Here is a 23,523-nt window from a genome sequence, read left to right on the forward strand (position 1 = left end):
CATTTAACATAATGAAAACTGGACTGGCCACTTAACAGGCTGTTTGAGCAAATTACTTGATGTCTCTGAGGCTTCAAATTCACATTTGTGAGAAAAAGAAAAAAGAAAGAAAGTAAAATGGTTGCAAAATTAGGTAACAGAATTTAGATGCAAAGCACAGTGCTTGGCATATATTAGGTGCACAAGAAATGGTCTTTATTATTCATCCATTTTTGTCACATGGTTCTAATTCATTATCTTCTCTGACCCAGGTGGCTTTCTTCCCTTTCTTGCTCATTCCTGAGCCTAGTAGCGAGCTCCCCCCTCCACCCCCCACCCAACTCCCACAGACTTTTCCTCAGGCAGGAAACCCGACCCACTGCCTGGCCTGGGACAGCTTCTAGGGCTGGGTGGTTTGTGTTATTCATTCTCTCTCTCTCTCTCTCTCTCTTTTTCCCCCTAAATGCAACAAAATAAAACCAAACAAAAAGCCCAACGCCTGGCGTGGCTTGTCAGGGAGTTATGCAAGTGTGTAAAAAAATAAAATAAAATAAACATTGAGTTTTCAGCATTTGGGGCTGTTTGATTAGGCACAGTGCAGAGCCAAGGGCCGGCGAGATGGAGGAGAGGCTGAGGGTAGAGGGGAGGGGATGGGGCTTGGGGTGGTGGTGGATGGGACCCAGGACCAAACTCAGAAATAGCTGTTTGCCCCCTGCAAGCTTGGCAAGGATCTGATCAAATGAGCCCAGACCCTGGTATTTAGGACCCAAGTGCTCTGCTTTCTCTGGCCATCCATCCACCATCTCTGCTGCCTGCCCATCAAAATACACCAGAGGTCATTCCATCCATCCCCCTGTCACTGTAAATGACCCTATGCCCTTGTCTTCATAGTCAGTGCTCCCCCTTCCTCTCCGGAGAAGGAAAGTCCACAGCCTGTCTTGATTACTCACCACCCCTACCCGCCCCCAACATCGGTATAGCTTTTCTGCTCTAACTTAACTCCTGCTAACTACAGTTTTAGCCCAGTTCCCTTTACCCAATCTGAAGTGACGCTGAAGAACATGTTTGCCACCCCAAGAAGCGAGTCTGTCTCCTCCTTTCCCTCAGGCTTGACTTCAACAGCATCTGGTCACTGCAGGTGTCAGCAGCCCTTCAGGACCCATTCCCCAAACACTAGCAGGGTCCCTACCATTCTACCCGGCATTTGCATCCTTCATTTCACTGCCTCTCAAAACAGATGAGAGCTCTGAAGCTCAGAGAGGTTAAGTAATTTAGGAATGGCCACACAGCTGGTAAGTGTTGGAGCAGGGATTTGGTATCTAGGCTTTGCTTCAAGATCTACCTGGCTATCCTGCACCAGCTCCCAATGGAGGGTCCTCACCTGGGTTCCCTGGAGGTTATAGCCAGTTCTCTGAACTGGGAAGATGGTCTGAAGAGTTGACTGCTGAGAAGAGGAGAGTGTGGGCGGGACCCCAGACTCCCTCGGAGCCTGTTCCTTGTCACTTTCCAGGTTCCTGATGGGAAAACTGAGATTTTGGTAGGCTCACGGGCCTGTTCTGACCCCAGGATGCCTGCAGCTGCGCCGGTGCTCTGGCTGCTTGGAATCGCCGGGGATGCAGGGTAGGGGAAGGAGAAGAAGCAGCACAGAGGCTCTGCGCCAGAGTCCAGACCAAGGGTGCAGTTGCCAGCCCTGCGCTCCGAGCGCAGCGCCCCAGCTGAGGGCAAGGGCGTGCGGGAGGGGGGCGACGAACTCCCAGGCCTGGCGCTCCAGTCCGTTTTTTGCTGCGGATCCCGGGAAGGGGGGCCGGCTCGGGGGTGGGACTGAAAAGGGGGGGATTCCCTCCCTCGTGCGCGCCGAGGACTAGCCCCTCTCCCGGCTGGGAGCTCCGGCGGAGCCGAAGCGCAACGGAGAGCCCCAGCGCGGGCGGAGAGCCCGGCGCGGATCGCCCGAGTGGGGACTGTGGAGAGGAGGGCCGAACCGGGCTGCCCCGGAGGACCGATGCGCCGGGTGGGGCGCTGGCCCCGGAGGGCGTGAGCCGCCCGCAGATTGAGCAACTTGGAAACCGGCGGGCGGAGCGCGGGCGCGCTGGGCGCCCAGGACAGTTCCGCGGCGGGCGGGTGAGCCGGCCGCGCCCTCACCCCTCCCGGGCCTGCGCCCGCCGCGGCTGGCAGCGCGGAGGTGAGTCCCCCCGGGAGCTGCCCCGTCCTCCTCCTTAGCGCCCCCTTCTCCTGGGACCGGGGGCTCCGTGGGCCCTCTCATCGGGGCTTGGCCGAGATGAGTGCCGGGGCGGGGGGAGACCGTGAGAGGCAGGGGACTTCTGACTGCTCTCGAATCAGCGAGGGCGGAAGAGGGCACCTTTGGGGGCCCCTTCTGCAAGTCCTGCCGCCCCCACGCTTAGCATCCCTCAAGCCTGTAGGCAGCCTCCTGGCGATGCCTCCACCGGTTTGCCCTCAACCCCGCAACCCTCCGCGATCTTCCTAGCTCGGAGTTCCAAACTCCCCAAATCCACCAGACCTATTCCCCATCGCCCCCCAACCCAAGCCCCCGAAGCAGAAGCTCTTGATTCCTGGTGTCTTCGTCTTGGATTCCCCCGAATCCCACGGCTCCCGGTTACCATCCCCAGACCCCCAGTGCCGGAGCCGGGGCCCGGGTCCGACGTGGCAGAAGGTGTGTGCTGCGCCCCTCGGGGCGCTACGAGGCGGCGCGGTTCACTGTCCCGAGGGTTCGGGCGCCGAGGGACCGTCTTGCTTGGTTGGGGAGAGGTGGCCGCTGTGTGTTAAGCCAGGGCTCCCAGGAGGGCCAGGTCTTGCGCTTGGGGCAAGGGTTTTCTTGTGAAGCCCGCCTTTCAGACTTGGAGCGTTCTCTTGGATTTGGGGCGGGGGTGGGGGTGTCAGTCGGGGGACTTCAGGTCCACCTTCCCTCCCCCTGCACCTGCTGGACCTCTCTGGATGATAGGGAGGAAGACTTTGAGCGCTCAGAGTCGTGATGGAGGGACGTGAAGGAACCTTTCCGCGCTGCCTCTTGGTGTCGGGGGGCGGGGGTTGGGTCGACCCCCACACCTGGCCTGGCTCTGGCGGACACACGAATCCCAACAGGTCTGGCGGGCACGTACTTGGTCCCGCCCCCAGCCCAGCTATTCTGCCCCCGCCGGCCAGTCCTCTCCACCAGTAGCTGGTCCGGGGGAAAGCTAATGAGAAATTATCGGAACGGTTTACATTTTTGGGTCTGTATCCGACCCCGGACCGAGTACCAATTTATCCAAATAGTGTTGCAGAGAAGAAGGTGAAAGTTATTGCAAACTTCTGGGGGCGCTGAGTCTCCGCTCTGCGCCCCACCCCTCGGCTGTGTCCCCCTCCCCAGCGTGTCCTCCCCTCCTGGACCACCTAGTGGGCGGGCCTCTCTCCCTGGCCCCAGCTCTGCCCCTGCCTCCCACTCCTGCCTCAAGCTGGGTCATGCCCTACACTTCTCAGCTCCCTGCCTCTTGCTCTGCCCTCCGGAGTCCCCGTCCTGAGCAGCAAACCCTGAGCAGCTCACTGACTGTGTTTGTCACCCCGAGACCCTAACCTCTCCCTGCCCATTAAGTGGGAATAACTGTACTTTCCTCCTAGCGTAGTGGTGAGGAGTCAGTGAGAACCTCCTGTGGCAGGTCGTGCAGGCGTGCCATGAATGTGGATCCCTCACCCCAACCCTGGCAGAGACAAAGTGCCCTTCCTCACCCCCACGGATGCCTGAGACCGTGATCACTGCCAGCAGTTCCCATTGCTGGCTCTGCCGGTGTAGAGTGACCGGCTTCCCAAAAGAACCTGCCTGTGCCTTGTAGCCCAGGGGGCAAAGGAAATCAGCCAGAGGAACCAATAGAAATGAGGCAGGCTGCTTAAAAGACAGTCATTAGCTCCTATCCCCTCTCTCAGCTGTGGCCCCGCTGTGGGTGTCTATCTGTGTACCATTGCATGTGTGTGGGTGGGGGTGAAGAGGGCGGGAACCTCTTCTCTGGAGGGAAGTAGAGTCAGAGACCTGGGATCTTCTGAGGCTTGCTACTGTGATGTTTCTAGTCTGAGACCTGTCCTGCTTTTAAAATCAGATATCACATGCAATCCAGAGTTTTCAACTTAAAAAAAAAACAAAACAGAAGATGTAGTAATGTGGAGCCAGTCTTGGGGCCCATCAACAATCAGCTGGAATGGAATAGCAGATGCTCCCTTTAGATGGGGCATTTGTCTTCCAGTTCACCCCCTCCACACTCTGCGTCCTCCCCATCTGTTGCTTGTATCCCTGACAGAGTGAACACAAGTCCTTTGGAGGGTTGATTTTGTATTGAAACTCATCCCATCCCATGATGGTCGAGGAAGGCCAGAGCCACTTTTCTAGTGGAATTCAGATCTGGAGCCTCCTCCCCGCTTCCCTGCTGAGATTAGTGGGGATACAGGTGGGAGTGGGTCTGAAGATCTTCCCTGGCAAGGGTTGGGGTGAGCCTGGGAGGGGCCAGACTGAAAGCTAAGACCGGGGAGGACTGAGGGGGAATTCAGAGGGAAGTAGAGGATAGGGGAGGAAGGGTGCTAGCCTTTGCTGAGCCCTGAAGCCTGGCGTGCTGCAGTCCATGGGGTTGCAAAGAGTCGGACATGGCTGAGCGACTGAACTGAACTGAACTCGGAAGCGCTAGGCGCCTTGCCCTGCAGGCACATGGAGTGCAGAGATGCATAGATCTGTTCTGCCCCAGGACCCCAGGCATACAGTGAGACCAAAGCCTCACAGACCCAGGACTTAACACCAGCTTTGTCCGATGTGGTCTTCTTCAGTATTTGTCAGGTGGAAAGACTCAGGGCACCCTGAGAATGTATCTGCCAGGGGTCCTCAGACCTTAGTGTGAGAAAGGCCAGCACTAGAGGTTAACCGTATCACTCTGAGTGATCCCTGGGGCCAAGGCAATCAACCATAAAGATAAATGCAAATATGGAAATTGCATCATAGTGCTCAGTGTTACGATTGGTATCCAGATGGTATGAAAACTGTCTTATTGCTTTTTAGATGACCATTGGAATGTAGACACAAAATATAGTCTTGGTTGAAGAAATTGCAATAGTTATTGAGTCCTAGTGTGCCAGGCACCATTCTAAGCAGCTTCATATATTAACTCATTTAAGCTATAAAAACAACCACCACTCTCCTGTAGATAAAGAAACTGAGGCTCAAACCAGCTAAGCAAGTCGGATAAGGTAACAGCTAATAAGTAGCAGAGGCAACATTCAAAGCCAGGCAGCCTGACTCTGAAGTTTATGCCCTTAACCATCATGGTCGATGGCCAGCCTCTGGGACTGGGGGCTGAAGACCCCAGTTTGATACACTCAGCCGGAGGTCTGTAATCTGTGGGTGATGGAAGAGTGTGGTGGGGGCTGGGGTAGATGGGAAAGTTCTGGCAGGTCACACAGGGAGTACTGGAGGGGCAGGTGGGGGCTGGCAGCTGACGGGGCACTTGGGGGTGGCTGGGGGCATCTCCACAGGCTCCGGCCACGGCTCCAGGTGGGATCCATCAGTCTCGTGTAAACACTTCTCACAGGCAGCTTAACCACTTGAGTGTGTTTGGCCTTCAAAGCCAGTGGGAGAGACCGAAGAGGGGTTGCTGAACTCCCTCGTGGGATAATGATTTATCTCCCATGCAGGTGGGCTCCCCTGGGGCCTCCCTGGAGGCGAAGGGGGAAAGACTGGGACAGGGTTGGGAAGGGCACTTTCACTCAAGTGTTTCAACTCTCTCATTAGTTAGGCCGAAACGCAGACAACTCTCAGAGCAAACCTGTGAAGCAGGCGTATTTATCCCCATTTCATAGATGGGGAAACAAGAGACTCTAAGGGATTCTTTCAAGGCATCTTAACCAGCCAGTGGGAGAGCGATGCTTCCCTGGCGTCTCCAAAGCTTCCTGAAGACTCGCTGTTTCCTCCCGTCCCTGCCTGAGTACGGGTGTGTGTGCAGCAAGCGTGTGGGCAGGGCGTGTGCAGGCCTTGTTGTGAAAGTGTGAAGCAAAGTGGGAGTGGGAAGGGGGCTTTCATCTCTTGACTCCCAGGTTGGGCTCCAACTTCCCTGACACATTTCACTGGGGAGGGCCGGTTCCCCCTGCCCCCATCACCCGGGCCAGCGGGCCCAGAGACCTGGCTCTCGCTGGGCTGGGGGATTATCCCCATTCTCTGTGTCTCTGGCCAGGGCGGGCATCGCTGCCTCTTTTATCCTCTCACAAAGGCCAGGCCCGCCGGGCCTGCTGTGTCAGAGTTTCTGTGGCTGGGGGAAGCCTTACTTCCTTTTCTCCCGCCAAGCCCGGAGGGCCACGCCGGGTCTGCCAGCTTGTCGAGGGCCACTGCTCTAGCTCCAGACAGGTGAAAGGCACAGGGGTGACTCAGCACCGGGGAGAGAAGGCTGAGGGGTCACTTGCTGAAGGACAGAGAGAGCTGCTTGTTAAGAGTCATGATATTACTGCAGTATGAAGTCTGTAGGCTAGACCTAATAAAGGACTTCCAGCTAGAGCTGGCTCACTTTGGGCAGGGCGAAAGCCAGGCAGCTGGTTTCCAGTGATCCACAAGTTTGATTTGAGTGTCCACCATATTCCAACTACTTGGGTAGCCAACTCCCATCCCATGTCAGGGACTTTTGCAAGATAGGAAAAGGAGCCAATCTCTTCTACAGGGGTGCCAGGTGGGTAACTTGTAATGTTCAAACATTCTGAGTTGTCTCCTGGGTAATGCACCACATGGGAGGGCAAGAGACCCAGGTTGAGGGGGGGCCCTGCTACCCCAGAATTAACCCTTCTCTCTCCTCCCCCAACAGGTTGGTGTTTGGAGGTGTCCTGACTGAAGTGACAAAGAGTTCTCCCCATGTGACACCCCGAGGCGCCTTTGAGGAAAGCTCTCTGGGTCTCTTTATGGGCTGATGGAGAAGTAGGCTCCCCACACCCTCTCTGTCCCCAGCTGAGATTATGGTGGATTTGGAATACAGGGCAGATTTGGGATACAGTCCAGGCCTGGACATCCTGCTGCTGACCCAGCCCCGGAGGCGTTAGCAAGAGCCCTGCGCCATCCACTCCCGCAGAGACCACCCCTCCTACCAGGGGCCTGGAGCTGGCGAGTGACTATGCGGCTTGGACTGTGTGTGGTGGCCTTGGTTCTGAGCTGGATGCATTTGGCCGCTGGCAGCCGGGGGATCAAGGGGAAGAGACAGAGGCGGAGTGAGTAACGGATGGGGCTGGACCCTGGTGGTCCTTGGGAGTGGTGGCGGGGAGGGCACTGTCTGGGGACTGCGACCTTCGGCTGTTTCATTCTGTGATGACCATTGCAGATTTCTGCTTTGTCCATTACAGCTTTGTATGTCACTCAGTAGATTATCCAGTTTGTGGATTAATTTATTGAGATTACCCATCCTGTAGATAACTCACTTTGTCTGTTTTCCCCTTTGTAGATGCTCTTTTCTAGATTAACCCCTCTCCTGTGAGGATCCAGTTTGTGGATTATGCCCTTTGATATCACACCAGCTTTGTGTGGTATCCATGGAGATGCTTCCCAGCCCGGTCCCCCTGGGGTGCTCAGTGTCCCCGCTTCACAGACAGAGGAGTTCAGGGCTCCTTTCATTTAGTGGTCTGAAATACAGCCCTCAACTCCTCAGGAGCCAGGAAACCCACAGGGACAGGGAGTGGGCAACAGACTTCCCTGCCCAGGTCATGGGGAAGGGACAGTGGAGCAGGGTGTTCGTGGGACTGTCAACCACTGTGGTTTTTAACCCTGCCCAGTGGGATTCAGGAAGCTGCACTGAGGGGTGACCGGGAGGCAGTGGGCAGAAGGCTGGCCCCTCCACCCTTCAAACCAGAGCAGCTTCACTCTTCCTTGCTTTCGGGAAGGTTCCACATAAGGTGTCATTGGAAGAAAAGGGTTCTCACAGCCTAAAAAAAAAAAAAAATCCCATCATTGTACAAATAGGAAAACTGAAGCTAAGAAAAGGGAAGAGACGACAGTCTAAAAGACACACAGTCAGTGTTGGAACCCAGGTCTCTTGGTTCCTGTGAGCCCAGCCTTCTTGAAAACAGAGCCTGATGGAGTATTTACCTGTCCTCACCATTCTCGCTGTCTCTCCCAGGATCCTATCCTAGGCTGTCCTGAGAGCAGGTCCCCTATCCTTCCCTCGATGCCTTCAGGGATGGAGGTTCAGGACATGCCATCATGTCATGGGAGTGGCCCCTGGGTATGTGGTGGAGGCCCGACCCAAGTCTGTCGGTCTCTCAGCGTCCCCCGGAAGTGATGTCATGCCCCCGGACGGGCAGCTCCTCTCAAGTCTAGCCCCACCACCTCTTGCTTCACTTCTGAGGCCTTCAGACCAAGGCCCACCAGGAAGGGTTGAAAGGCAATGGAGTTCTGTCGGGTCTCCACGGGAGTGGCCAAGGCCAGAATCCAACCCAGAGAGAGAAGCTCAGAGAACTGGTGAAGCTGAAAATCCCTGGCTTAACAAACAATTAGAGACGGTTAGGTTTAATCAGCAGCGAGGCCTTGATTTTCTTCCCTTCTCATCTGTTGCGGCCAGTATTTTGGTCTCCACCGGCCAGATGCAGTTTAGCAATTTATAATCAGTCTCCTCTATTTCCGAGAGGAGAGAGAAAACGAGAGAGGCCACTCACCATCATGTGATATGCGTTAATGGTCACACTTCCGCTGCTGAGCCACACACTCACCTACACCAGAGGGTCAGGAGACCTGGGTTCATCATCTTTTGTACTTAGGAAAAAAAAAAGTACTGGCCTGGCCAGCAGAATGGGCCGGTCCCAGCAGCAGCCAATCAAATGCAGCCATTTCGATGTTTCCACTTTTGACGCAGCCACGTCCCGCAGCCTCGGTAGCACGTAGCCCAGTGTTTATCACCAAGCGGTGTGAGTGACAGACATCCTTAATGGTGAGATGCAAGGACAGGGAGAGAGGTGGGTAAGACTCAGGGTGCAACGAGGGTCCAAAATGGACAGAGGCTCAGAGAGAGGTGACTCTTCTCCCTTTTCTTTAAATTAACTTTTATTGGGGCATAGTCAATCCACAACGCTGTAAGCTTCCGCTGCACAGTGAAGGGCACCAACCACATGTATACACAGATCCACTCTCTTCCAGATTCTGTTCCCATACGGGTCACCACAGAGAACTGAGTGGAGCTCCCTGTGCTATAGGGTAGGTCATCATCAGTTATCTAGGCTATATATAGTAGTGTGTATATGTCAGTCCCAATCTCCCAATTTATCCCCCTCCCCACTGTCCCTCTTGGTAATCATATGTTTGTTTTCTACATCTGTGACTATTTCTGTTTTGTAAATAAGTTCATTTGTACCATGTTTTTAGCTTCCACGTATAAGCGATATCACGTGATATTTGCCCTTCTCTGGACTCGCCTTTTTTGGCTCCTTCTCACTGCCCCGTCCTCCATCTGAAGCCTTCACCTCCTCCCCCAGAAAAGGGTCTGTAGAGTCTCTCTTCCTTGGCTGAAGCCTCATCCACTCCTCTCTTCATTAACTTCTATTGGAGTCTAGTTGCTCTGCAACGTTGTTAGTCTCTGCTACACAGCAAAGTGAATCGTTATGTGAATACACGTATCCCCTCCTTTTTAGACTTCCTTCCCGTCTGGGTCACCACAGAGCACCGAGTAGAGTTTCCTGTGGTATAAAGTAGGTTCTCATTAGTTATGCATTTTGTATGTAGTCATGTATATGTCCTGGGCCCTTCCTCATGCGTCCGTTTCGAACCCACAGACCCTGGCCCTGCGTGCAGAGATGGATCTTAAAGCACCCACGGGTGGTGAGGAGGAGACAATTTCAACCTCGTGTAGGGAATGCCGAGGGGAACCAGGAGGGCTTTGGAAGCCCCGAGAGTGACTCTTGAGATGTAATTTTAAAGATGAGATAGTAAGGAATCCGCCTGCAGTGTGGGAGACCTGGGTTTGATCCCTGGGTTGGGAAGATCCCCTGAAGGAGGGCATGCCAACCCACTCCAGTATTCCTGCCTGGAGAATCCCATGGACAGAGGAGCCCAGTGGGCTACAGTCCATAGGGTCGCAAAGAATTGGACACGACTGAGCGACTAAGCCCAGCACAGCCCAGCACAGTTGATCTGCAGGCCAGGGAGTGGGGGTGGGGGGAAGGGGAACCCAGGCAGGGGACCAGCATGTCCAAAGGTGAGGAGCTAGGATGAGGCGCAGACTGTGCAGGAAATAGGGTGCAGCTGTGGGGAGAGCTGGAGAAGTGGTTTCTGGGTGCAGTTCTCGGGAGCCCTGGGGTTTTCACTGGAACTGCTCTGCTCGTTTTGCTTTATACATGGAGGCTCTTTTCTATGGAAAAGAAGGGTTGTGCTCTTAAAACAAAAAGCTGAACACCCATGAGGGTAGAGCAATGAAAGCTTCCAGGAGCTGAGGGAGTGCTGGGGCGATGCTGCATAAATGGGCAGAGGTCAGAGGTTGGAGCTCTTGGTACCTGCTAGGCTGGGAGTTGGCCCTTGACCCTGACTTGAGCTGCGGGTAATGAGGACATCCCCTTAGAGGTTTGAATCAGAGGAGTAGTGCTTGATCCAGCTGTAGTGGGGCATGAGGGGAGGGAGCTTGAGGTGGGAGACCAACAGAACAGTTAAAGGCTATTTGGAACCAAGTGATAAAAAAGTGCAGGGAAACTTAGCTCACAGTTAACTTGAAAAATGCCAGTCTTCCCAGGGGGGTGTGCCCAGGGCACCAGGGCACCAGGAATGGAGAGCATGTGGCCTCTGCCTGCTCAGTGGGGCCCTGGGTCCTGTCATCCCCGACTTCACTTCACCTCCACCCACTTAACTCAAGGGTCTCTCAAGGAAACTAATTCCTCTAAGACTAGATACCACCCCTAAATGAAGGTCAGCCCTCCTCTGTGTCATGGAGCCTTCCCCTCCCCTGCCATTGATCCTCACCCAAGCCCAACCACTTATTTCCTGTCCCACTCCCCATACTCTCTTCATATAGCCCCTTCCCTGAGCCTCTGTGTCACTCGCCACATCCTCAGCCCTACATTCTGGGAGAATCCTATTCTTTTGTGGAGCCTCACTCCTTACTGGGCTCCCATTTAGAAACAAGGCAGGCTCCACTCTCCAAAAGCTCTTTCCAATGGGAGAAAAAGACATATTAGCTGATAATAATGATGCAAGGCAGTGTCTACTGTGATGGATTCAAATACTGGGGGCAGAGAACACATAGAAATACTCTATATCCAGATTTTACCAGAAGGCGAGATCAAGGGAAACTTCCTGGAGGAGGTGACTTTAGTTCTGAGGCTTGAAAGAGTTAGGCTTAGGAGGAGGCAGAGGGTGTTCCCGACAGAAGGACCAACTTGAGCAAGACACAGAGATGTGAAGTAGTGGGATGTATTCAGAGAAATAAAAATAGTTCCCTATTGCCTAGAGGTAGTTTTAAGAGATGAAGTGGGTGGGATCAGCTCATGGAAGTTTTTAGGCCAGGTGGAAGAGCTGAGTCTTAATTCTGCAGCAGATAGGGAGCTATTGATGGGTTGTGGGCTTCCCTCGTAGCTCAGTTGGTAAAGAATCTGCCTGCAATTCAGGAGACCTGGGTTTGATCCCTGGGTCAGGAAGATCCCCTGGAGAAGGAAATGGCAACCCACTCCAGTATTCTTGCCTGGAGAACCCCATGGCGAGAGGAGCCTGGCAGGCTACAGTCCATGGGCTCACAAAGAGCTGGACACGACTTAGCGACTAAACCACCAACCACCAAGAGGTAGGGGCATGACACCATGAATCTGAGTTTTGGAAAGATTCCAGGATGAGGAATCTGGGGACTTGGAACAAGTGAAGTCCCTAGAGAAGAGGCACTGTGGCCAGAAGCCGCTCTTCAGGGGGCGGGGCTGAGTCACCCTGAGGCAATGCCTGACTACAGAAAGATCAACTTCAGAGGGGTTTGCACAAGGATGAAGGAGGCAAGAAGCAGCAGGGAATGGAGGAGACACAGCCCTGACTTCCTGGTTCAGTGCAGTGGGCTCCACAGAGTGCTTAGGAGGCAGAGGGCAGGGTTGGGTAGTGAGGAGTGGAGAGTATGGTGCGGGTAGGAAGAGCAGAACCTTAATGAGCGAGTTTTGTGAAGAAGTTGGAAGAGGGCCCCATGAGCTCTTTGAGCACTGTCCCCATCACTGAGCCCACCCATCCTCAACCAGGCTCCAGCCCTGCAAGGCAAGCCCCTTCCCATCATAGGCACAGAAGCCAGAGGGAGTGTGTCAAATTGTGAACCAACCATGCCCTTCTGAGGTCCTTTCCTTGCCAGTTAGAATAAAGCTCTATTTTCCGTTTCACAGATGCACTAGGATGGTTGGGGCCTCACAGCTTTTGCCCAGGCTGTTTCTCTGGTCTGCACACCCTCTTCACCTAGCCTGCTTGGTAAGGGCGTGTCCTCCAGTGTTCTTCCATTCCCCAAAATGTGCAGCCAGACCTAGGTGGGCATCTATTGCTGTTCCTCCACGTCCCCAGCTCCTAGCAGTTCTGGACACATGTTAGGTGTGCAGTTAACTGGAATGAACGAGCCTCAGTTTCTCCCTTTGAATCATTATGTAACCTCCGTCCACACCCAGCATCTCCTTGGACACCCCCTCTCTCCCAGCACATACAGCCCCCTGACCTCTGGCTCTCCATCCCCTCACTGCTCATCTTTTTGCCTTGCTAAGCTGAGAACATTCTTTGATTCCCATCCCCCTGGATAAGTGTCCCTTTCCTCATTGAACTGCCCCTGCCCATCCTGGAGCCCCTTTCCTCCTTGCTCAGCACCCTTCTCCTTCCTGAGCCCCCAAACCTCATGGAGCTCAGCTTCTAGACCCCTGCCCTGACCCCAGTCTCAAGCCTCAAGGCTGGTCTTACTGGCTGACTTCTGTCTTGACCCTCTCATATCCTTTGGTCTTCACTCCATCACTCCCTGCCTCTGTCTTGTGCTCACAGTCCCCGCTCCCAGCTGGTCTCTCCTTTCGGGCTCTTTCTGTGTTCTCTGACCTTCTCACTTTATTCCTCACCTCCATCCCCTCCACTAACTGTTCAGCCCCCCGTGGTTGGGCCTGCATCCCACCACTCCACCAGAAATGCCCTTCTTGAGGTCACCCAATCACCTCTTGGTGCACGTGTCGTAGGTTTTCCCAGAGGTCCCAGCCCTGGTCCCTAAGATCTCACCCTCTCCCACTCGGTTCCCATCTCCCACCCCAATGTCCTCCCATCTCCCCAGCAATTCCTTCTCAGCTTCTTTCCAGGCCCTTCCTCTGCTTGTGTATTGAATGCAAGTATTGCCCAGGCCTCAGCTCTTGGTCCTCTTCTCAAGCTGCACCCCTTCTTCCCCAGGATGCTTTCCCCTCCCACGGATTTAATCCCAAACGACAGCTCCCAGCATAGATCCCTGAGTTCTCTCCCCCTTTCCACAGCCTGCCTCTTAAAAGAGATGGTTCTCCATCTTCACCTTCCTTTACTCCTTAACCACTGACATCCACTCTCCACCTCAACCAGGGATGCCAACAGCCTGTTTGTGGCTGGGTCCTTACATGACATCTGAGTAGCACCTGGCATTGGGCTCCCCTCTCCTCCCTCGAGTGTCCTCTTCTCTCGACTTCCATGCTGCAACAGGCTTCTGAGTGTCCCTACCTGTCTGAGTGCGCCTCCTCTATCTCTTAGCTGACCCTTCTTCTTCTCTCCTTTTCTTCAGTGTCTAATGCCTCTCCTCGCTGTCTGCTCCCACTTCCCTAGCCATCTCATAGACCTCCAGGCTTTTGATGACTGTTTCGTATTAAGGACTCCACATGTGAATCTCCAGCCAAAATGTTTCTCTTGAATTCCAGAGCCACAGGTTCCGGTGCCTACAAGACACCTTCCCAGGGGTGTGCCACAAGAACCACAAACTCAACCCAACTCGTCATTTCCTCCACTCGAATCTGCTCCTCCTCCTGTGGGCCCTCTCTTGGCGAAGGGCCAGGGGCTATCCCATCACCCAAGCCCGACGCCTGGGCATCATCCTTGACCTGTGCTTGCCCCTGGCCCTCACCCCCATGTCCAGTCCGTCACCTAGTCTCCTTGATTCTACCGCCTGAATATCTTACGTGCATCTGTACCTTTCCACCTTTCCATCCTCCTGGTTCCACCTCCTCCATCTCTTGGAACCTGGAAGTCCCCCTCCCTCCAGGTTTGCCATCTGTGCGATGCATTCTCCACATTACAGAAGGACCTTTCTAAAATGGAGCCCTGGCCATGTCTCCTGTTTTAAGGCCCCCTGGGACTCCTTGTGGCCTTTGGAATAATGTCTGTGCTCCTTTTTTACGGGCTCAGGCCTTTCCTCCTCTGCCCCCTGCTTTCCTTTCCACTCACTCCACGCACCACCCATGCGGAATGAATTTCAGATGCCCCATGGGCCGCACTTTATCTTACGTGTCATTGAAGCCTCTGCAGGGAAATGCACACAGAGATTTGCTGTTGGTTAAGTGAGAGGCAGACAGCAGGATGCTAAGAAGGCCCTTTGCAAATGTGCCCTTCACTAAAGTGATAAGGAAGGAATATATGAGTTATGGGAATGTAACCATAGATGCCTACAAACGGAACACCTGGATGACTTTGGTTCTTGCTGCTGTTGTTCACTTTCTCATTTGTGTCTGACTCTGACCCCGTGGACTGCAGCACGCCAGGCCTCCCTGTCCTCACCAACTCCCGGAGCTTGCTCAAACTCATGTCCACTGAGTGAGATGCCATCCAACCATCTCATCCTCTCTTGTCCCCTTCTCCTCCTTCAATCTTTCCCAGGATCAGGGCAAGCCAAAAACCTAGAGGGAGCCTTCATTTCAGCCATGAATTGAATCAAATCCTTGAGTCATAAACAACATCGTTGGAGTGGAAATGGTACCTAAAATCTACAGTGACTTATTCATTTGGAATATAGCTGAATAACAGCCCAAAGTAGAAAACCAGTCCCAAGCAGGCTCCCTCAAAACTCTGATACCACATTTGGAGTCCTTTCCTCTTACAATGACCCAACCAACGAGAGTGATATTAAGTTTTAAATTTGTCAATTGGCTAAATGGTAACTTTGACTCTATATAAGTAAGTTCTCTGTTTGAAAAACCAGTCTGACCATACCTTCAGCTTCCCTGTCACCCCTGGTTTTCATAAACTTTTCCCTCACTGCCTGGAACACATATTGGCTGGGAAGCCTTGTTCGAGTAATTCAACCTCTCTTATTTCTTCATCTGTGAAAAAGAGGGGGGAAAAAAAGAGTAGTATCACCCACTGCGTGGGTTTTAAGGATCAAATGAGCTGATACTTGTAAAGCACTGAGAGCAGTGCCCGCCACATAAGTGTTCAGCCTTTAGGAGTAAGCTACGGAGGTTATGATTAAGATTTTGTTGTTGTTTATCATTATTGTGTTTGCTATTTCCCCCTTCTCCTCTGCTTACCTTTCTCTTACGCATTCTCCTGTTATGAAATCAAGGATCATTCCTGAAGCCAGAGCTCTCCCCCACAGCCCTCCAGAGCAAGCATCCTCATCTCCCTTTTTAGGTGGGAAGGGAGGCCCACAGGATGCAGAGTTTCGCCCAGGGTCACAGGCCAGGCATTTGACTTCAGGTCCAACCAGCGAAGTCTAAGCCATGAGTCCTCCATTGCTGCAAGATCTTCTGCGATCTCTGCTCTGATTCCCCAGGCTCTCTGCCTCCAGCCTGTACACAGCTCCTCACTGCCTTCTTCTGTTAATGATGGGTCCCACCCATCCCCTAAGCCAGAACTCTGGGAAGTAACCAAGCCTCTGATTGGTCACAATGGCCATACTGTTTGTATTTCCTGAGTATCTCTCAAATCATTTTCTCTCCATCTCCACTGAACAAAACTTTGTTGAAGACTCTTCCATCTTTCTCACCTGGATGATCTGGTCAGCTTCCTCCCAAATGGTCCTCCAGTCTCTGGTCTCTCCCCAGGCTGCAGAGGGCACTTCCCAACTTGTAAATCAGACCAGACCTTGCTTCTGCTTAAAACTTGCTGATGACTTTTATATTTCATCAGTTCTGAGAAAGGTCCCCCTGAAACATTGTGAAACAAGGGCTCTGTGGCCAAAATGTCTTGGAAGTGCAGCTCACGCTGTCTCCCTCTTAGAACGTTACTTAAAGTCACAGAAGCTCAATGAAATGAAATGAAACGTTAATCATTCCCAGTCATGTTCGACTCTTTGTGATCCCATAGACCATAGCCAGCCAGTGTCCTCTGTCCATGGGATTCTCCAGGCAAGAATACTGGAGTGAGTTGCCATTCCCTTCTCCAGGGGATCCACAAATGCTGCAAAAAGCCCTGGAATAGAAAATCCAGTTTAGACTTGTTGGACACGGTGGTTCTCAGATATATCTAATGCAATGGCCTTTTCTCCACATCTTCCTATGAACATATAGGGGAATCCTGTTCCAAGGAATATTCTTTGGAAAATGCTGCAAGATAGAATGCAAGTCCATCGTCATGACATAACAGGTGCTTAAAGATAGGACTACTTATTTTCCGCCACTCCCCTCCCCACCTCGCCTGTACCCCCAGTCTTCCTCAACTTCCTTCAGGTCGCTTTACACCTCTGTGGTCTTGCCCTAGAGGGCCCTAGTCTCTATTTTCCAATGAACAAATCGTTATTCGTTCTTGAAGAGTTGACCCGAATGGCCCCTGTCTGTGACCCCTTCCTTCTTTCCGGATTCTCTTGATCCTCGTGGCTGCCAGCACGTGCCTGTTTGGAGGCACTGTCTGTACCCTGGAGAGCAGTTCAGGACAGCCAGGGGTCTTTGCTTCCGTGTCCCTGGCCCTTGCACTGCATGTGGTACCTGGGCAGGGCCAGGTGAGTGTTGGTTGAACAAGTGAAGGAGGAAACGAGATTGTAGGTCTGAAACTCAACCCTGGGGTTGGGGACCTCCCTGGCTCAAAGGATGCTTCCAACCTCAGCACCTTTGACATCTTGGACCAGATTGCTGTTGTGGGGGCTGCCCCACACATTGTAGGGTGTTTAGCAGCATGCCTGGCCTCTGTCCCCCAGAGGCCACAACCCCCTCCCCAGCGTGAGCATCAAAATGCCTCCAGACTTTGCCAAAAAGTCTGCTCCCCTGAGGAGCAGACTTATCTCTGGTTGAGACCACTGTTCTAGACATAGGTTATTCCAATTGTCTCTCTGTCTCTGAGTAGATGGCCTTTTTCTCATTATCCCTCTTGTCCTTAAAATTTTCTCAGGGCTGTGTAAATTCCAGGCTTCAGCACCTTCTCTGACGATGGTGGAGCGAGTCTGGGGGGTGAGCCTGCATTGCTCCTGGAGCTAAGGGGGCATTTAGGGTGGACGGCAGCTCTTGCTGTGCCAGTTCCCTCGAAAGCAGATGCTAGGAAGGTTTATAAAGGAGCCTTGCAGAGAGCTGCCAGCCTGGCCTGCACTTTCTGAGAAGCACATTCGTTCTGTAGGCTGAAACTCCTATCTACTCACTTTCCATCCTTGTGGGAGCCTGGGAAAGATGGAGGCCTCTCCCACAGCTGCCTCTCACCCTTGCTCCATCCTTGCAGTCAGCGCCGACGGAAGCCAGGCCTGTGCCAAAGGCTGTGAGCTCTGCTCGGAGGTCAACGGTTGCCTAAAGTGCTCACCCAAGCTGTTCATCCTGCTGGAGAGGAACGACATCCGCCAAGTAGGCGTCTGCTTGCCGTCCTGCCCACCTGGATACTTTGATGCGCGCAACCCTGACATGAACAAGTGCATCAGTGAGTGTGGGCAGGGCTGGGGAAGGGTGCTGGAAACTCTGGATATGGGGCGGGCGTGCTTTGAACTGTTGATGGGCTGCAAGAGGGGTGGAGGAGATATTGAGGAGGGGAGTTCCTGATTCCAATATCCAACTGCTGGCCAGACATCTCCCCAGACATCCCACCCACATTTCCAGCCTGTAATGTAGCCGCATCTCCTCCCTCCAAACCTGCACTGACTTGTGTTCCCACGGGTGACTCTCAGTGTCCCAACCCATCACCCAAGGCACAGACCTAAGAGCCAGCCTCTCATCTATGCCCCCACCTTAGCCATTCAATAACCAAACTGTGCCTCCTCCACCTCCTTTCCATCCTCACTGCCGTTGTCTCATCCAGGTTCCCATCACCTCTCTCCTGGACCACTGCAATAACATCCATCTGTCCCCCAACACTCATCTGGTTCCCTTCGACCCTCCCTTTGCCCTGCAGCCAGAAAGACGCTTCTGAGACATATAACCTTAAAAAAAATCACTGCTGGCTCCACTGACGGCAGGGAAATTCAAGCCCTGGTCAGCCCTCTCTCCCCATCCTCCCCACCCCACCCCCCCACTCTGCTCTGCTCTCTCACACCAGCTACAGTTTCACGTGCTCCGAAGCACGTGCTGTTACACCTCCCTCTCAGCTGGGAGCCACGCGGTGAACCCTCTGCCGTAAACAATGCCAGTGACCCTCTCATTTTGTTCAGAGCCTTGGAATTTAGCATGCATTTCCAGACCTTCTATCGGTTCAGCCACACAGGCACCTTGGGAGGGAGACAGACCTAAGTGATGGTACCCTTTTCATAGCTGATAACATCAAGGTCCCAGGGAAATGCCTGAGGGGAGTTAGGTTCTAAATCCCAACTCTGCTGCTTATTCATTGTGTGACCTTGGGCAAGTCGCAGCCTCTCCAAACCTCATCTTCAAAATGTGGGTGTTCGTTTTTACCCCCAGGATTGTTGTGAGAGGCATATGTCAGCCCTCAGTGTCGGGCACAAAACAAACAGTGGCTTTTCTTCTTATTTTTGTTTGTGTTTTGCCTGCCACCAAACCCAGGACTCAGAGGCCAGGAGGCACAGAGGAGGGTGGGGTGGGGACCCTCCTTATGAGGATGGAGGTGGGACCCCAGGACTGCCCTCTCGCTCCGTTCCTCAGGGATCTGGGTAGGGTATTCCTCACCATGCCTGCTCCTGGGAAACTGGCAGCCCGGACTTCAGGGGCGGGGACTGGTAGGAAGTCAGCTCCGCCCACAGTCCGGGAGGGGCGAGATTGTGAAAGACCCCTCTGGCTTCCAGCCTAGCCCAGCCACCCTCTCCCCCCACCGCCCGGCAGGAGGAAGAGCTGGCAGGAGGGCATCTGGGAGGGACCCAGGAGTCCGACCAAGGTGGTTCCTGGAACTCGACCTTGCAGAGGCAGAGGAATTTGCCCTGGGATGGCTCCCCATCCTCCAGGCAGATTCTTGCTTCCCTGGGCAGGAGGAGAACCAGGCTTTGGGGTGCTGTTAGTGCCCAGCAGTAGGGGAAGAGGAAACCACACAGCCACTCTCAGGGCGTCATTGTATCCCTCAGTTTGGCTCTGATTAGGTGGTCCTTGGGGTGCCCTGAGATGCTGGGACCCTCTTCTTGCCCCACCAATCTCCTGTGCTCTGAATCCAGCTCTCTTGGGCCTCCCCTTGGGTTCCCAGGCCTGGAGCGGGTGCTGGGTTGGGCAGATGGTGGGTGGGGAGAGTCCCAGCGGGCTCTCAGGAGGGGCTGTGTTGGCCTCCTCTCTCCCCGCCCCTCGCTTTCATTTATTTCTCTTCCTCCCAAGACTCCACTGCGGTAGTGGCTGCTCCAGGCCACTGTCCTGCCCTGTGTGGGTGGGTTGGCACGGGAAGGGGGGAGGGTCCTTCTGGGGCTGAGACAGAGCCCCCACCCCCGGTCCGGCCCTCCCCTCAGAATGCAAGATTGAGCACTGCGAGGCCTGCTTCAGCCACAACTTCTGCACCAAGTGTCAGGAGAGCCTGTACCTGCATAAAGGCCGCTGCTACCCCGCCTGTCCCGAGGGCTCTGCGCCTGCAGACGGCACCATGGAGTGCAGCAGCCCGGGTAAGCCGGCAGGGTCTGGGCCAGAAACGGGGCGGGCCCCCACAGAGAGCGTGGGCTGGGCTCCGTGCAGTTGCTCATGACGACCACCCCCCGAGTTTCTCTGGGGACTTGTATGCTCTCTGGACTTTAAGGATGCCTCTGGCCTGGGGCTGAGGCCAAGACCAAGTGGGAAAGGCTCCCTGGGGCGCACATGGGGCCAGGTGAGGAGCCGTGACCCCTTCCTCCCCTTGCTTCCCTCCCCTCCCGCCAGCACAATGTGAAATGAGTGAGTGGTCTCTGTGGGGGCCTTGCTCCAAGAAGAAGAAGCTCTGTGGCTTCCGGAGGGGCTTGGAGGAGCGGACGCGGAGGGTGCTCCATGCCCCAGGGGGAGACCACGCAGTCTGCTCAGACACCAAGGAGACGCGGAAGTGCACAGTGCGGAGGACGCCCTGCCCCGAAGGTGAGCTGAGGCTGGGGGTCAGGGGTCAGCACGGCTGTGGGAGGTCTGATCACCTGTTTCCTACCTGTGACCCAGAAGAGGGCTCAGGCCAAGGCCAGTTGGGGCATCCTCAACTCAGGACCCCATGCTGTGCAAACCCGTGCCAGGTAGACAGTGATCCACGCAACTGCGTGGGATGGCGGGAAGCTTCTGTGGTCCTATCCCTCCCCATTGCTTCTGATTCAGGGGATGCTGGCACTGGACAGGCCATTAGAAGGGGAGCTTGGAAGAGGGGTGCGAAGGCCCAGAGAGGGGCAGTGATTTGGCCAAGGTCACATAGCCCGCAGGTGGCAATGATGTGGCAGTGGTGTGGGATGGAGGAGTGGGGAGCCGTCCTGCCTGTCCCCAGAGCTGCAGTGCCCTGCTGGGAGATGCCCTCGGGCCACTGGGATCCAAGGTCTGAGGAAACGTGAGGAAAGAGGAGGCGGTTTGGTTCAGATGAAGAGTGAAAAGGCTCATGGGACCCCCTCTCAGTACCCATGTTGCAGAGTCCTGACTGGAGGGCACCCCGACCACCTCTGGGCCTCCTCCCCACCCCACTGCCCAGCTTCCTGACCACATCCCTCCTCCCGCTCTTGGCCATGTCCAGGGCCTCCTGCTGTGTCAGGACGCCTTTTGTTGACTCTTCCTGCTGTTGGGGTTCCAGGGCAGAAGAGGAGGAAGGGCAGCCAGGGCAGGCGGGAGAACGCCAACAGGAACCCCGGCCGCAAGGAGAGCAAGGAGGCGGGCACCGGCGCTCGGAGACGCAAGGGCCAGCAGCAGCAACAGCAAGGGACAGTGGGGCCGGTCACCTCTGCGGGGCCCACCTAGGGACCCTATTTAGCCTCCCGGTCCATGCGAAGGAGTCCAGTGCTGCTCTGTGTGATGAGAGCTTTACTGAACTTGAGTACTGGGGGCAATGCGTACACACCCTCTCCATACATACAGGAACACACAGACACATGCACACAGACCCCATGTCCAAACAGGTAACTGACATACGTGCAAACATGTGTGCATGCATGCGCGCATGCACACACACACATCGAGGCTACTGGAAGACACTTCTGTCCCTTGGACATCACTGTGTGAGTGGGGTGGGGAGGCAGAGGGATCATCTCTGCCCCTCAGAGGGCCAAGAGGCACACACTTGGTTTGTGATACAACCAGTGGATGCATCAGAGAGAATGTTGACCAGTGTCCAAGCCCAGACTCTGCAGAGTGGAACCTTCTGGAGGAGTTCATAGGACCAGACTGCGTGGCAGACAGCAGCCAAAGCTTGAGGACTGTTCAGCATCTCCAGCTGTGTGACTTTATCCTTGGAGAGTACTGTTACACATTCATATCAGGGCTTTCCTGACTCTGAAAACTGCTTAAAGGTTTATTTCAAATTAAAAACGAGAACCAACTGACAACAGTAGCCACAGGTACTATGCTTCTTTTCAGGGTACAGGGTTTGGTGGAGTACGTAGGAGAGCAGGAAGAGACAAGGGCTGAATTTTAGGAGACCCCTGCTGGCCTCCTCCACGGGCCGGGGTGGGGGGGGTGGTGATATGTGGGGCGGGACCAGATTCTCTACATCTTTGTTGCTCAGAGGGTGGCCTGTGGACCAGCATCAACATTATAAGCAGGCAGCTTGTTAGAAATGAGAATTTACAGGTCCCATCCCAGACCTGAGAACCAGAGGCTGCATTTTAACAAGGTTCCAGGTGACTGGCATGTACATTCAAGCCTGAGAAGCACTGCTCTCATTCCCTCGAGGGATGGAATAGAGGTCTTGGCCAGCTTGCAGCGGGAAGGATCCTGGTCAGCTCTAAAGGAAGACTTCCCATCTGGGAGAGGTAGAATCTATATACTGAAGGGTTATCATGGCACTTTAGGGGGAGGGAGTGTCCAGGACCCTGAGATGGCTGGGGACCACTGGACCCCAGTGGTGGGGTAGATGGCAGAAGAGTGGATGGAATCCTTTCTTGTCATTCTGAAGTGTCCACTGGCAGCCATCTGGTCACCAAGCTCTGGAAGGATGTTTGGTTTCCAGCGGGGAGCCAGACAGGGGCCTTGCTCTCATGGAGCTTCAGGGTTGTGGGGGAACAGGCATGAATCAAGTAATCCTTCCAATAAATGTGTAATTATCGAAGGGTGTAGTTAAAGGCAGAAACCACTGAAACACACACATAGCTATGAAAGTAAATAAAACTAAATAAAAATAAAAGCTATCTCAGGGAAGTTTTTCAGAGGAGGTGACATTTGAGCTAAGCTCTGAAGGATGAAGAGTTAACACAAAGACAAGGAAGGGCGTTTAGACCAGTGCTGTCTAATAGAAATACGACGTGAGCCACTTATCTAATTTAATACTTTTTAGTAACCACATTTAAAGAGTAAAAAGAAACAGGTGCAGTTCATTTTATCTTATATTTAACCAAGTGTATGCAAGCTGTTGTCTTTTTAACATGTAATCAATATAAACAAAATTATTAGTGAGCTCTTTTACGTTCTTTTTTTAAACTGTCTTCAACATTCTATGTATATATTTACCCTTTACAGCATATCAATTCAGACACTAAATTTTCACCAGAAATACTTGATATGTATTTAGGTTTAATAAAAATTCAAATTAAAGAGTAGATTCAGGACTTCCCTGGTTGTCCAGTGGTTGAGAAACTGCCTGCCAAAGCAGGGAATATGGTTTCAATCTCTGCTCCGGGAAGATCCCACATGCCATGGGGCAACTGAGCCCATGCAGTGCAACTCCTGAAGCCCTCGCAACCTAGAGCCTGCGCTCCACAACAAGAGAAGCCACCGCAGTGAGAAGCCTGAGCACAGCAACGAAGACCCAACACAGCCGAAATAAAAAATGTTTAAACAGTAGATTCACCTCCCACAGACCCAAGTTGTTTAAAGAGTAGATTAATATTTTCTGATAGCTGGATTGAATACATTAAAAATTTTTTAATTTAACTAGTTGAACGTACATAAACAATTCCATTCTTCGGTTATGCTGGCCGTGTTTCAAGTGCTCACTAGCCGTATGTTACTGGTGGCTACTCTATTGGACAGCATAGTCCTATATTGAGGACCCAGAACATGCAAATGTCCTGTGGCAGAAAGGAGCTTGGTGTTCAATGAAATGAAAGAAAACCAATACAGCTGGGAGGCCTGGAGGGCAAGGGAAGTGAGTTGTTTCCAGAAAGGTCCACCTAGAGTTGAGACTTTATTTTCAGAGCCAAAGGAGGCTTC

The 23,523-nt window shown here is 53.5% G+C and overlaps 1 protein-coding gene across 6 annotated transcripts; it reads left to right on the plus strand.

The window, feature by feature from the left end:
• Positions 1 to 1,372: 1,372 nt before the first annotated feature.
• RSPO1 (R-spondin 1) lies at positions 1,373 to 21,706 on the plus strand. Of its 6 annotated transcripts, none has more exons than XM_044945237.2 (6): positions 1,373 to 1,516; positions 6,792 to 7,188; positions 17,534 to 17,725; positions 19,680 to 19,829; positions 20,080 to 20,268; positions 20,954 to 21,706. In XM_044945237.2, the coding sequence occupies exons 2-6, from the start codon at positions 7,095 to 7,097 to the stop codon at positions 21,115 to 21,117; spliced, it is 789 nt and encodes a 262-aa protein (XP_044801172.2). In that variant the 5' UTR covers positions 1,373 to 1,516; positions 6,792 to 7,094; the 3' UTR covers positions 21,118 to 21,706. The 6 variants fall into 6 exon arrangements, with proteins under 6 accessions (XP_044801172.2, XP_044801171.2, XP_006077627.4 ...); XM_044945236.2 differs by having other exon boundaries at positions 1,457 to 1,599; XM_006077565.4 differs by lacking the exon at positions 1,373 to 1,516 and adding an exon at positions 1,808 to 2,158.
• Positions 21,707 to 23,523: the final 1,817 nt, after the last annotated feature.

Source organism: Bubalus bubalis, chromosome 6 (assembly GCF_019923935.1).
Source record: "Bubalus bubalis isolate 160015118507 breed Murrah chromosome 6, NDDB_SH_1, whole genome shotgun sequence".
Lineage (NCBI taxonomy): Eukaryota > Metazoa > Chordata > Mammalia > Artiodactyla > Bovidae > Bubalus > Bubalus bubalis.